General features: G+C 45.7%; 1 protein-coding gene across 1 annotated transcript; it reads left to right on the forward strand.

Moving 5' to 3' along the window:
• The first annotated feature begins 919 nt into the window (after window positions 1-919).
• CYP1B1 (cytochrome P450 family 1 subfamily B member 1) lies at window positions 920-10,288 on the forward strand. The gene is made up of 3 exons (XM_082356091.1): window positions 920-2,141; window positions 2,566-3,609; window positions 6,480-10,288. The coding sequence occupies exons 2-3, from the start codon at window positions 2,567-2,569 to the stop codon at window positions 7,066-7,068; spliced, it is 1,632 nt and encodes a 543-aa protein (XP_082212217.1). The 5' UTR covers window positions 920-2,141; window position 2,566; the 3' UTR covers window positions 7,069-10,288.
• The last annotated feature ends 2,084 nt before the right edge of the window (window positions 10,289-12,372 follow it).

Raw genomic sequence — 12,372 nt, forward strand, 5'->3', positions numbered from 1 at the left:
GGATTTCCTTCCGCGTAAACTTGTATGATCGATCTGGAGTGCGACTTCGTGGGTTCAAATTCTGGCTCCACTTCTTACCAGTTAGCAGGAGGGAGCGTGGGAGGGTAGAAAACCGCCCCACTTTGCCCATGCAAGCATTTCAATCATTTACTTGGAAAGAGAAATCATTTAAGATTATATCGTTTGATTGTAAATGTATTACTATAGTGCGTGTGATCTTGGGTAAGTCATATAATCTCTCTGAACCCGTTTCCTCAGCTGTAAACCGGGAAACAATAGAGATTCGCAGCGCCGGTAAAGCTCAAAAAGCACAGGGCTGTCACGTGGTAAACGCCCAACTTCTTTACTTACACTTGATAACCCCGGAGGATCGGAAGTACACTTCCTACTTGGGTAACTACTATACATCCCACCCTTTCTCCGGGCTCGTCCTTTCCCCAACCTTGGGGAAAAGACCATTTCTCTCCAGGGTCTTTAAAATACTTTGTACTAGCCGACTGAAAAGGGCGCCGCGGCCGGGGAAGCTACCGCGGCCCAAGCGCCTTGGGCTTCCCCTTTGACAAGAGAGTCCCCACTCCGAGAGCAACGCGAGCCCAGATCCGGCCTTCGGGTGGCGGCCCGGGCGGGCGCGGCTGTGCGTGCGCCGCGGAGGGTGGTGGCGGTCCGCGCCCCGCCCTCGGCCACCGCCCCCGCCGCTGCCTAGGCGTGTGAGGTGCCGTGAGAAGCGCCGAGGGATATGAGTGGAGCCGACTTTCCAGAAGCGGCGCACGCAAGGCACAGCTCCGCACGCAAGGGGGAGGCGACAGCAGAAGAGATTTTTCAACCCAATAAAGTTCGCAGGCGCGCGGAGATTGGCCTCCTCTTCTACCACCACCCCCCTCGCCTCCTCCCTCCAGGAATCTTCAGAGCGCCCTCCCTCCCCTCCTCTCTCCAGTGTTCGTCCCAGCTTGGCTCCTGGGCCGGGCGCCAGGGCCTCCGACGCAGCCAGCGTTGCCCCGCGCTCTCCAGTGGGCGGCGCCACCTGGAGGAGTTTCTACGCGGGAAACCTCGGGGCCAGCTGCGGTGCGCCAGCTCTGGCTGGCCTTTGTGTGCCAAGGACACTCTGGGCCCCGGGGCGGGGGAGCGGCGTCCTTCAGGGATTCTCGATCTCGCCGCGCAAGGTGGAAGGAGAACTTTGCTCGCCAAAGGGCCTGACATGACCGGCCGATTTGCTTGCGAGAACGTTAAAATAAAAATAAAACAATTCGGGATGCAGTAAGGCAAACCGCTACCACAACCGAACTTTCTTTTCCAAACTGACAGGTTTCCTTTCCCGGTTCTGGGCCCAAGGATCTCGAGCGGTTTTCTCTCGGGGAAGGACGCTCAAGCCACCGAGAGGGAAGGGAGGTCGTACGCTCAGGGCGTGGAGGCACTCCAACTGAGAGCGCAGGGAGGTACTCAGGTTGTGTCCCGGGGAAACTGTGCGGCCTCGATCGGGGGTGACTGCGAGGAAGAGTGGTTTTTGGGCAAACGAAAAGTTCACACCGCTGCTTCCAGGAAAGCCGCCAGCTACTGCGCCAAGGCCGTCGGGGCGCTCCGGGGCCGCCTCGCGTGACCACCCGCGCGCGGCGACCCAAGCTGGAGTCCGACAGGCTTGGACTGTCCCGGCGCGCCCCGCCCCCCGCAAGCCCCGCCCCCGTCAGGTCCCGCTGCCTCCTCCCCCACACAGACCTTAAAAAAGAGAAGCGGGATGGCGCGTTTTGACTCTCCCGAGTGACTGTGCAAACGGGCCACGCCTGTGCGACGCCAGCTGTCAGAGCCGTGCGGGGGGCGTGGGGGCTGGGAATTGACTCTATTCATCGACCCGCAGTCGCAATCCCCACGCACTGAGAAAACCCTGACTTTGCCGAGGCCCAGGTGCAGCGGGGCTCTGCAAAGAAGGCACCTTTCTCCGCCCCCATCCCAATCCAAGCGCCTCTGGCTCTGACGACGCCTAGAGACTCCAGAGTGGGCGCTAAAGTTCCCAGACCTGGCAACAGGTGTCCAGGGCGGGCCTCCGACTTCCTGGAGACACTTAGGTTGCGGTCTTGAATCCCACAAAGGCCCCAATCCGTCCTCGGAGCCGGCCGTCTGGCGCTGCTGGAAACCGCGCCGCCTTGCAGGTCAGTCTGTCGGCGGAGCCGCCTTCCTGCGGCCTCTTGTGATGGGTTCTCGCAGATCAGGGGTGACGGGGGGCGCAGGGGCCGGGGTGGTAGGCACTTAGAGGGAACTGAGCGCCACAGCCTTGATGCCCGCCGTGTTGCCCTTGAATTGTAGGAACCGTTACGCGGCTGGGGCGGGGTCGGGGGGAGTCTGGGTCACAGAGAGGTAGAAACACGACCCTTCCCTTCGCTTTTGGGGAATGGGTTTGGGATGGCAAGAGGCGTCTTCAGCGGCTTCTCCAGTGAGCTAGCCCTGACCTGACCTACGCACGACCGCCTCCCTACCCAACAGTGCACGGTAGCCCGAGGCCGGGGGTAGGAGCGTAGGGCGCCCGCTCCTTTCTCTGCCTACCTGAGTGTCACGCCTTCGCCCTTCTCTCCCCAGCATGGCCACCAGCCTCAGCCCGGACGAGCATCTGCCGCCTATCCCTCTGTCGGCCCAGCAGACCACGCTCCTGTTGCTGCTCTCGGTGCTGGCCGCGGTGCACGTGGGCCAGTGGCTGTTGAGGCAGCGGCGGCGGCAGCCGGGGTCCGCGCCCCCGGGTCCCTTCGCTTGGCCGCTGATCGGAAATGCGGCGTCGATGGGCCCGGCGCCTCACGTCTCGTTCGCACGCCTGGCGCGGCGCTACGGCGACGTCTTCCAGATCCGCCTGGGCAACTGCCGGGTGGTGGTGCTGAACGGCGAGCGCGCCATCCGCCAGGCCCTGGTGCAGCAGGGCGCCGCGTTCGCCGACCGGCCGCCCTTCGCCTCTTTCCGCGTGGTGTCTGGTGGCCGCAGCCTGGCTTTCGGCCAGTATTCGGAGAGCTGGAAGGCGCAGCGGCGCGCGGCGCACAGCACGATGCGAGCCTTCTCCACGCGCCAGCCGCGCGGCCGCCGGGTGCTCGAGGGCCACGTGCTGGGCGAGGCGCGGGAGTTGGTGGAGCTGCTGGTGCGCGGCAGCGCGGGCGGCGCCTTTCTCGACCCGCGGCCGCTGACCGTGGTGGCCGTGGCCAACGTCATGAGCGCCGTCTGCTTCGGCTGCCGCTACAGCCACGACGACGCCGAGTTCCGAGAGCTGCTCAGCCACAACGAGGAGTTCGGGCGCACGGTGGGCGCGGGCAGCCTGGTGGACGTGCTGCCCTGGCTGCAGCGCTTCCCCAACCCCGTGCGCACTGCCTTCCGTGAATTCGAGACGCTCAATCGCAACTTCAGCAACTTCGTCCTAGACAAGTTCCTGAGGCACCGTGAAAGCCTTCGGCCCGGGGCCGCCCCCCGCGACATGATGGACGCCTTCATCCTCTCGGCGGCAAAGGAAGCTGCCCCGGGCTCTGGCGACGGCGGCGCGCGGCTGGACGAAGAGTACGTGCCGGCCACCGTCACAGACATCTTCGGCGCCAGCCAGGATACTCTCTCCACCGCGCTGCAGTGGCTGCTCGTCCTCTTCACCAGGTAAAGCCTCCAGGAGGCTTGGGATGGCCTTCCTCCCCTCCTCTGTAAAAGGCAGAGTGGAATTAGAATATGCTGAGGTCGCGCGACTAGCGCGCAGGGAGGGTTTGGGGTTTCGCTCAAGGTCCCAACCTCCCAAATCTGAGACCGCGTCCGGAAAGCGCGACTCAGGAAGGCACGGTGCTGGCCGAGATGGGCGCGCACGCACGCCCCACCCAGCGGCGCCCGGATGGCTCCGCATCCCTGATCTTGTCGCTACCCGCTCCGAGTGGGGACAAATTTGTGTGAAACCCCTTGGAAAAGCAAGATTTTTTTTTAAGTGCCCGCTGATCATCCCCGATCTCCCGCGATGGCACAGGAGAAGCAAATTTGGAACGGTTCCGAAGGAAAGGGCAGCGCAGTAAAAAAAAAAAAATATGTTAAATAAACACAGCAGCCTAATCGGCTCGGCCAGTCTTCAGCGCGGATCGGAAGCCGCCCGGCCCTGGAGCCAAAAGCCAACCGCTCGTCAGGGCTTTGTACCCCGGCAAAGGTAGCGATTGGCGGTCGGGCCTCACGGACCGCTAATCCGAAACTTCAGGAAAGCGGCCAGAAACCAGCGGATTGTGCTAGGTTTCTAAAACCGCCGCGCTAGAAGTGTCAGTGTAAAGAATGGGAGAAGCAGTAACTTTACCGAACGCAGAGCGGCATCCAGAAAGGCAAACTGGGTGTGCGGGAGGCACCTGCAGCCCTCTAGGATCCTTGGGCTCGGCTCGGTTAGTTGGACCCCAGTCGCGGACCTCTGCTAAATTTGTACACGCACGAATCAAACAGGTCCCCGGTATCCCCAAGATTGAGCAAATAAAAAATAAATTTTACATAGAACATAGTTATATTAAAAGATTCGCTGTTGTTTATCTGAAATTCACGTCTAACTGGGCAGCCTGTATTTTATCTGGCAACCTTACCCCAGGGGCAAATGTCTCATTCAAGGCAACTCTTGATTGCCTTGAGAGACCAGAAATCCTGGTTGTGCAATTTCTTGGCGCACAGGTAGGCGATAGGAGAAGCTGAATTTGCTGGCCCCCTAGAAACGGGAAGGTTAAAAACAACTTCTTTTGTTGTTAGAATCCACTGCATTAGAATCCTATATTTCCTTATGGAATGTACAACTGCTTTTCACAAATCCTTTTTCTTTCTTTTTAATTTTTGTTATGTTTAAAATCACTCTTCAGTATTAATATCATGGAAACACATATGGGGGAGGGGCAGAAATTGAATAAAGAGAAGTCAATAATAACAGGTCAGGAAGAAGACAATTCCAGAATGGGATCAATAAGTCCTTTGCATCCCCAGAAAAACATGTTATCTTTTGAAACAGCCTTTCTTTTTTTCTTTTCTTGTTTTCACTAGAAACCGAATTGTAAATCGTTCTCCAGGTACTCCAATTGGGCAGCAAAAAGAAGTAAAACAATTTTGGGATCACTTTCAATTCGGTATAGCTGATGAGTCCTTTTTTCTTCTTTTTAGTGAAAAAAATATGACAGGGGTTGACAAAGTACATTACCTGTTTTTGTATGTAAGTCTTATGGAAATACAGTTATGCCCATTCATTCATGTATGGTCTATGGCCGCTTTCACACTACAGCACAAGGCAGAGTTGGATAATTGGGAGGCAGTGGGTTTGATCCACAAATCCTAAAATATATACTATCTGGCCCTTTATGAAAAAGTTTGCAGACCCCTGAAGTATGAAGCTAAAGAAGCAATTTTTAAAATCACCCATAATTTCACCACATGTGTGCTTAATTATTTTTTCAGATTCACAAGAATTATTTACAAATTTTTTGACTTCTGACATTTCTACTTACTGTAGTGGACATTTCCCTGTCTTTTAAACTTTATTTTAGTAATTTTTTATGGCTACATAACATTTTGCCATAGTAATGGGTTGTTATATACAATCATTTCTTGTGTTTTAATGTTGATTGCATTTTTAATATTTCAGCTATTGTAGTTATGTTTTTGTACCTGCTAAGTTATTTCCTGAAAATACATTTCTAGATCACTGGGTTTTAAAAGGGTGGGGAGGAGTTACCCGTATTGATCTTGCTTTGTTTTCCAAAAGGATTGTACTAGTTTTATCGGCAACAGTGAATAAGTATTACAATCTGTACGGTAATCTCATGAACATTGGGGATTTGCTTTTAAATTTAGAAGATGTGCAGCTTTATCTCTCAGGATACCAATTATCTTTGTATAAAATGAGAACAGTGTGTCTGCTGGAACTGTCTAGGGAGATGAGGAGAAAAGAAGAACTCACTTTGAGGGTTACATTTTAATTTTTGTGGACCCTGGTGCTTTTGCCTTTGTAGACATCTTACTCAATAAAAATTTTTTAAGTTAAATTTTATGACATTGGTATAAAGCTTAATATATTAAAATTATATATTGAAACATTTTCATTGACCTAAAAGTTTATTTTCTTCTGATTTTAAAAGAAATGAATTTTCATGAGTCCCTCAAAAGTACTGTGGGTCCTAGGCACTGTCCCTGCTGTGCCCAATGGAGAAGTCGACCTTATCCATTGTTGTGCTTTTTCAGGCTGAGGAAACTTAGACCTTTTTTTGACTTATGATGGGAAAAAGAGCTTGAGCCATAGGAGACTTATTACAGGAAATATAACTGTTAAACTCCATCTTGTCATGCAGTGATAAATTAGGAAACCATTTTAGATTTTTTTTTTTTTTTGCTGGAAATCTTAATTCAGTTTCTGATTCAGATAGCCAGTTTAAAGAACAGTGGTATTAAAATAAATTGTAATGGGCTTTCTAGATGAAAGAAGAATTAGTGTTCCTGACTTATTTTCTCTCTCTGCATTAAAAACCAAACAGGTATCCGGAAGTGCAGGCTCGGGTACAGGCAGAACTGGATCAAGTGGTGGGTAGGGACCGGCTGCCCTGCCTGGACGACCAACCCCACCTGCCCTACGTCATGGCCTTTCTTTATGAAGCCATGCGCTTCTCCAGCTTTGTGCCCGTCACCATTCCTCACGCCACCACGGCCAACGCTTCTGTCTTGGGCTACCACATCCCCAAGGACACGGTGGTTTTTGTTAACCAGTGGTCCGTGAATCATGACCCAGTGAAATGGTCTAACCCAGAAGACTTTGATCCAGCCCGATTCTTGGACAAGGATGGCTTCATCAACAAGGACCTAGCCAGCAGTGTGATGATTTTTTCAGTGGGCAAACGGCGGTGCATCGGGGAAGAGCTTTCCAAGATGCAGCTGTTTCTCTTCATCTCCATCCTGGCTCATGAGTGCAATTTCAGGGCCAATCCAGACGAGCCTTCGAAAATGGATTTTAATTACGGCCTGACCATTAAACCCAAGTCATTTAAAATCAATGTCACTCTCAGAGAGTCCATGGAGCTCCTTGATAGTGCTGTCCAAAAGTTACAAGCTGAGGAAGACTGCCAGTGAGAAGCCAGAGGCAAGCAGAAATTTTATAAGTACACAAGTTTTGGGGGATGGAGTGTAAAATTAAGGTTTTGTTTTTTTTTCCTAGCTCCTCCATGCCACTTTCTCAATTAGCCTCTAAAGTGAGCATAAACCAACTGACCCGCAGATGATGTGCTTTGCACACATGTCCTCAGAGCAGTGGGCTGTGTAGGAGCTCCAGGAGATATTTTGAGTCAAAGAATTAAAGGACCCAAAGAATTTTTATACATATATTGAATGTTGGTAATAATAATTTCTTGAGGGAGCATTCTTTGGAGTTAAAACACACATGTGCATATATACAGAACTACCTAATAAAGAAGCATTTTAGTAACCATGCCTTGTCGGGTGGGATCCAAGATTGATGTTCTGTGTGCTGAAGTCTGCTCCATAGAAAACCGTATTAAGCAAAGTGTCAGGAAATATTGTTGAATATGCAAAGGCAAATAATTTCAGTGTAAGACATGTGATTTGGGGTGATAAGGGAAAAAGTAAAGACCAGAAATTCCCTTCTCACCTTTTCAATAAAATAGCTTAGTTAGGCTCTAATATCTGTGGATGGATTTATCTTTTTGCCAACTGATGTGCTTCCTGTTACTTTTCTGGATGAGTCATAAAGTTATTTGCTTGGAAAGAAATTAATAGCAGTTGATTTAGTGGGTTTCAGTGATTTCATGAATTTTAAAATGTAAATTGTTAAATTGTAAAAAATTCCAAGCTGAAGTCATACCGCTCTTGGTTGCTGAAGTACAGAATTTCAATCATGAGAAAAAAAATTTACCAGCTTAGCTAAGCTTTAAGTTGTGTGATTGTAATGTACTGACTTCAGTAGATCTCATAGGTTAAAAAGTCACCAAGTAGTGTTCAATATGGGTACATATATTACATAATTATTCAGAAGCAATATGTATTAGTTATTTTATTATTAAACAGTTAGTATTAATTATTTTGGTCAAGAAAGGGTTGAAAAGTGTCTTTTATAACGTCATAGCAAATAGAAAAGTACAACTAATTTAACCAATTTTGGTTCAAATACATGGTATGACCTTGATTAAATCAACTGTTTTTGACATCATGGAAACCAAGTTGAAGCAAAGTCTCTTCTCTCATCCAAAATTTGAATGAAAAATCTCAAAATTAGATCTGCAAGATGTGTTCCTCATCACTTTACAACATGCTTATTAAAATTACATTCACAATACAGAATCTTTTTTTGAAATTGATCTAGTTAATATGTTTTAATTCCAAACTCTTGACATGCTTAAATTTTAATTATATTTTAAAGCCATTCTGATTACTGAGTTCTAGGAAGTTAGTGGAAATCTGACCATTAGCCTGTGGAAGGCAGAGAGATCGAAGCTGTGTCTGCCTGGGGAATAATGAAAAAATGCAATGAATTATCTGGATGTTCTTTATTAAATAACAAGGGGGAAAATTCCCATTATAGTGGACCTAGTTTCTCTTTTAAATGATTTTTTTCAAAAAATAGCATTGGTGTTTGTGTTTTGGAAAGTCAGAATCAGTCTTGGGAAGTTGTTTGGAGGATTGCATTGAATTTCAGTGGAGCCAGTCGGATCAGTTGTGCTATTTAAGATGGCCAACCCAGCGAGCAGTCACTTTGGTAACTGTGAAAACATAAAGCTTGAACAAAATATATATGTTCAGTTTATGTAAATAACCTGAAAACCTTTTTTAAAAAGTGATGGAAGATTGACAATGTACAAAGTGAAGTTTGGAGTTTTAAGTTTTTTGCTCGCAGACGTCCAAAAGAAGTTGTGCAGTGTCCTAAAAGCTTACTGCTTGTTACATTTCATTAAGCTTTTAGGAAACTTTTTATCAAAATTATAAAGGGAGGAGTGTATGATGGTTGTGGGGTCTGGTAAGAGAAAGGAGTGGAAAAAAAAAGAAAAGGAAGAAAGATGGTTAGACATTCTCCTACTCCTTCAAAATTAATTAGTTTGAAGTATGAATATTTAGAAGAAAGATGTTCCACGTGCCAGTGTTGAATCCCAAATAGATTTTTAAAAATCTACAACATAGCAACTCTATTTTATAATTTGGAATTTTTATTAATAAAAATTTTATATAATTTTAATTAATAAAATCTCACAGCTGTACCTCTTGAATATGAAAACACTGTGCCAGTATTTTTAAAGGCACTAAAGTCAACTGTAGAAATCAGGCTTACCCAATACATTTCAATTTGGGGGGTACTGGCCATTCCAAAACATTGTTACCCACCCTTCCCTGCACCCCACCCCCTGTAGGGCTGAGACAGTAATTTGGGGCTGCCCTAGCCTGCTTACTCTGAGAGATGTGTGGCAGCAAAAGCGATCATGTACCAATCTGGATGCCTGCTTAAGTCAACCGGGTCCAGATGTGCTGTAGCCGGTTTTTATGTCCGTAGGCTCGGTTCATCTGGCACTTTCGGCAGTGGGCTGAGGTAGAAGAAAGTAAGGTGGGAGATTTCCTGGTTTATTTAATATGTTTGTAACCCAGTTAAAGGAAGGAAAGCAAAACCAAAAACAAACAAATAAAAATAACCAAATTTGGGGACTACCGTAATCAGGTTACTAGCTTGATCAGAAAATCTAATTTTATTTCTGCCAGAGAAAGAATGTATTTGCTGGTCACCATTTTAGTCAGAACATCTACTCCAGGTTATTACAATAGTTAAAGTATATTGTTTATTAAATGCTTCATTTATATGTTAAAGCTTTGACTTTGTAAGGAAACTGCTTTTTTTCCAAAACAAGAGGAAGATGTCTCAGGTTTGTTTTGTGGATTATCTAAAAGCTTTCATGTCTCAGAACTTAGCCTTTACCTGTGAAATGCTATTATGGCCTTAATATTTTCATATCACATCTATATTAGATCAAATAGTTGCACAACATTATGTATTAATTTGTATGTTTTTTAGCTATGACACATCTGTGTAATACAAAGGTATACTTTAGTAGATGTTTATAATTCAAGGATAACTTCTTATTTAACCTTTTCTTGTTTTTGTAGTTTATCATGTATGCTTTCCATCTGTACATAGCAACTGTAATACATAGTTGTAACCGAAATAGATTTGGGGGACACAGCATTAATATGTGGCTTTTACTGTTTGATATACCAAATTTAAAAAATTCTATACTTGTAATTACCTGTAATAGGACACCATTACCAAAATAATAAAAATCACTTTCATAATCTTGTGAGGAAGTTTTACTTTATGTTATAGCAAATACAGTCTAATGTACTTATTTATTTCTACTACTATTTATAAGTGCTTGACTTAAAATGTTGCATTGTAAATATTTTCTTTGGCCATTCTACATTTTAGGCAGCTTGCCTTTTTCTTTTAAATAGGCTTTCAACATCCAGTCTCCTACCAAATTCTTGATCTCTCCTTATTTTTTTAAATTGAAATACAGTTGACTTGCAATATTAACTTAGTTTTAGGTGTACAGCATAGTACATAGATTCCATATTTTTATAGATTATGCTCCATTTAAAGTTACTACAAAATAATAGCTATATTCCCTGTGTTGTACAATATATCCTGTACCTTATTTATTTTATACATAGTAGTTTGTATCTCTTAATCCCCAACCCCTATGTTGCCCTTCACCCCCTTCCTTCTCCCCACTGGTAACCACTAGTTTGTTCTCTATGTCTGTGAGTCTGTTTCTGTTTTGTTATATACATTCACTTGTTTTATTTTTTAGATTCCACATATAAGTGGTAACATTTTTGAACTTATAAGAACCAACTCAGAAGTTAAATTTCAATGGCAAACACCTGGCAAAGTGGCAATTAATTTCTAATTTTGAGACATTGAATAGATTGAGATGTTAAGATTCTGACCTTATATTTCTGCTTCATCCAAAAAATGCAGGACATATTTTTCCCCCTCAGCAGCACACCAGTCCTTTTCCTTGAGTATTTCATTCATTCGTTTATTTTTTCTTTTGACAGGAAAGCTTTTGTTTTTAATTTGGTTGGTAAACATTCATTCATTCATTTTGTAAGGGACATGTGCCTTAATTAATAAGTGCCATTAATGTCCAATAAAATAGAATGGATGAGAGTATTCTTTAATATACTATGTGGAAATATTTTTCTGCTGACTTTTTTAACCTGGTAAAAGACTTGACTTCCCAGAGCCCCTGCTGGCACTCCCAAGCTTTCACTGCCCCACGCTCACAGATGGCAGGGCCGTGCAGTAATTTGGGGCTGCCCCTTATTTCTTCCAGAGTTTAGCTCCCATTATGGTGAAATCAGGAAAAGTAATTGTAAAGTATAATTGCACACAATGTCATTGATCCTTTGACTTGAGAACATCATTTTGGAAGCCGAAAGGTAAAGTTAGGAATTGGTTTAAGAGAATATTCACTTGTTTTCCAGATGTACTAACTTAGGATCTTGGAAATGGTCATAAAGGTTCAGGATGAGTGAAATAAATATTTTCGTAGGAAAAATATTTTTTAACAAAATTGTAATTGGGGTCAGGTGTTTGCAAAAATGTCAAGCAGAGTTGAATTCCACCCAATCAATTCTGGTAGAATATAAGACTAGAATGCAGCGGGGGGAATGAAAGCAGCTTTGGACATAAAACAGGCGTGACTGTTGCAAACTCAGAGAGATTGTTTCTATAACCTCAAAATCAGTCAGTTTTCCTGCACAAGTGCTACAGAGGTTTTGGCTGTTAACTTGCCCTTATTTTGGTTTAGTGACACATACTGTCTGCTCTCGTTTTGATTTATTAGTTATAATTCTTGGAGAAGGGAGGAGAAAGAAAAGAAATTAATATATTCAAATATATTTGGAAGCAATTATTTTTAATGGGAAAGATTGGAGGAAAATAATCTAGTTTAAAAAGGTAGGAGCGGGGCTTCCCTGGTGGCGCAGTGGTTGAGAGTCTGCCTGCTAATGCAGGGGACACGGGTTCGAGCCCTGGTCTGGGAAGATCCCACATACCGCGGAGCAACTGGCCCCGTGAGCCACAACTACTGAGCCTGCGCGTCTGGAGCCTGTGCTCCACAACAAGAGAGGCCGCGATAGTGAGAGGCCCGCGCACCGCGATGAAGAGCGGCCTCCGCTTGACGCAACTAGAGGAAGACCTCGCACAGAAACAAAGACCCAACACAGCCAAAAATAAATAAATAAATTAAAAAAAAAAAAAAAAAAGGTAGGAGCAAGCTATGGGTAAACAACAGATTTGTTTGTAGCTCCTTTATTCACTCACACACAGGCTATGTGGTCTTCAGTAACACTTTTCAACAGGGGCCAAGTATG

Source organism: Balaenoptera borealis, assembly GCF_965194805.1.
Source record: "Balaenoptera borealis genome assembly, chromosome: 15".
NCBI classification, from domain to species: domain Eukaryota; kingdom Metazoa; phylum Chordata; class Mammalia; order Artiodactyla; family Balaenopteridae; genus Balaenoptera; species Balaenoptera borealis.

Bases quoted from the DNA above. Each gene is read 5' to 3' on its own strand.
- CYP1B1 (XM_082356091.1), top strand. From the start codon at position 2,567: ATGGCCACCAGCCTCAGCCCGGACGAGCATCTGCCGCCTATCCCTCTG. The intron at 3,610-6,479 runs GTAAAGCCTCCA...AAAACCAAACAG, and splicing joins CTGCTCGTCCTCTTCACCAG to GTATCCGGAAGTGCAGGCTC.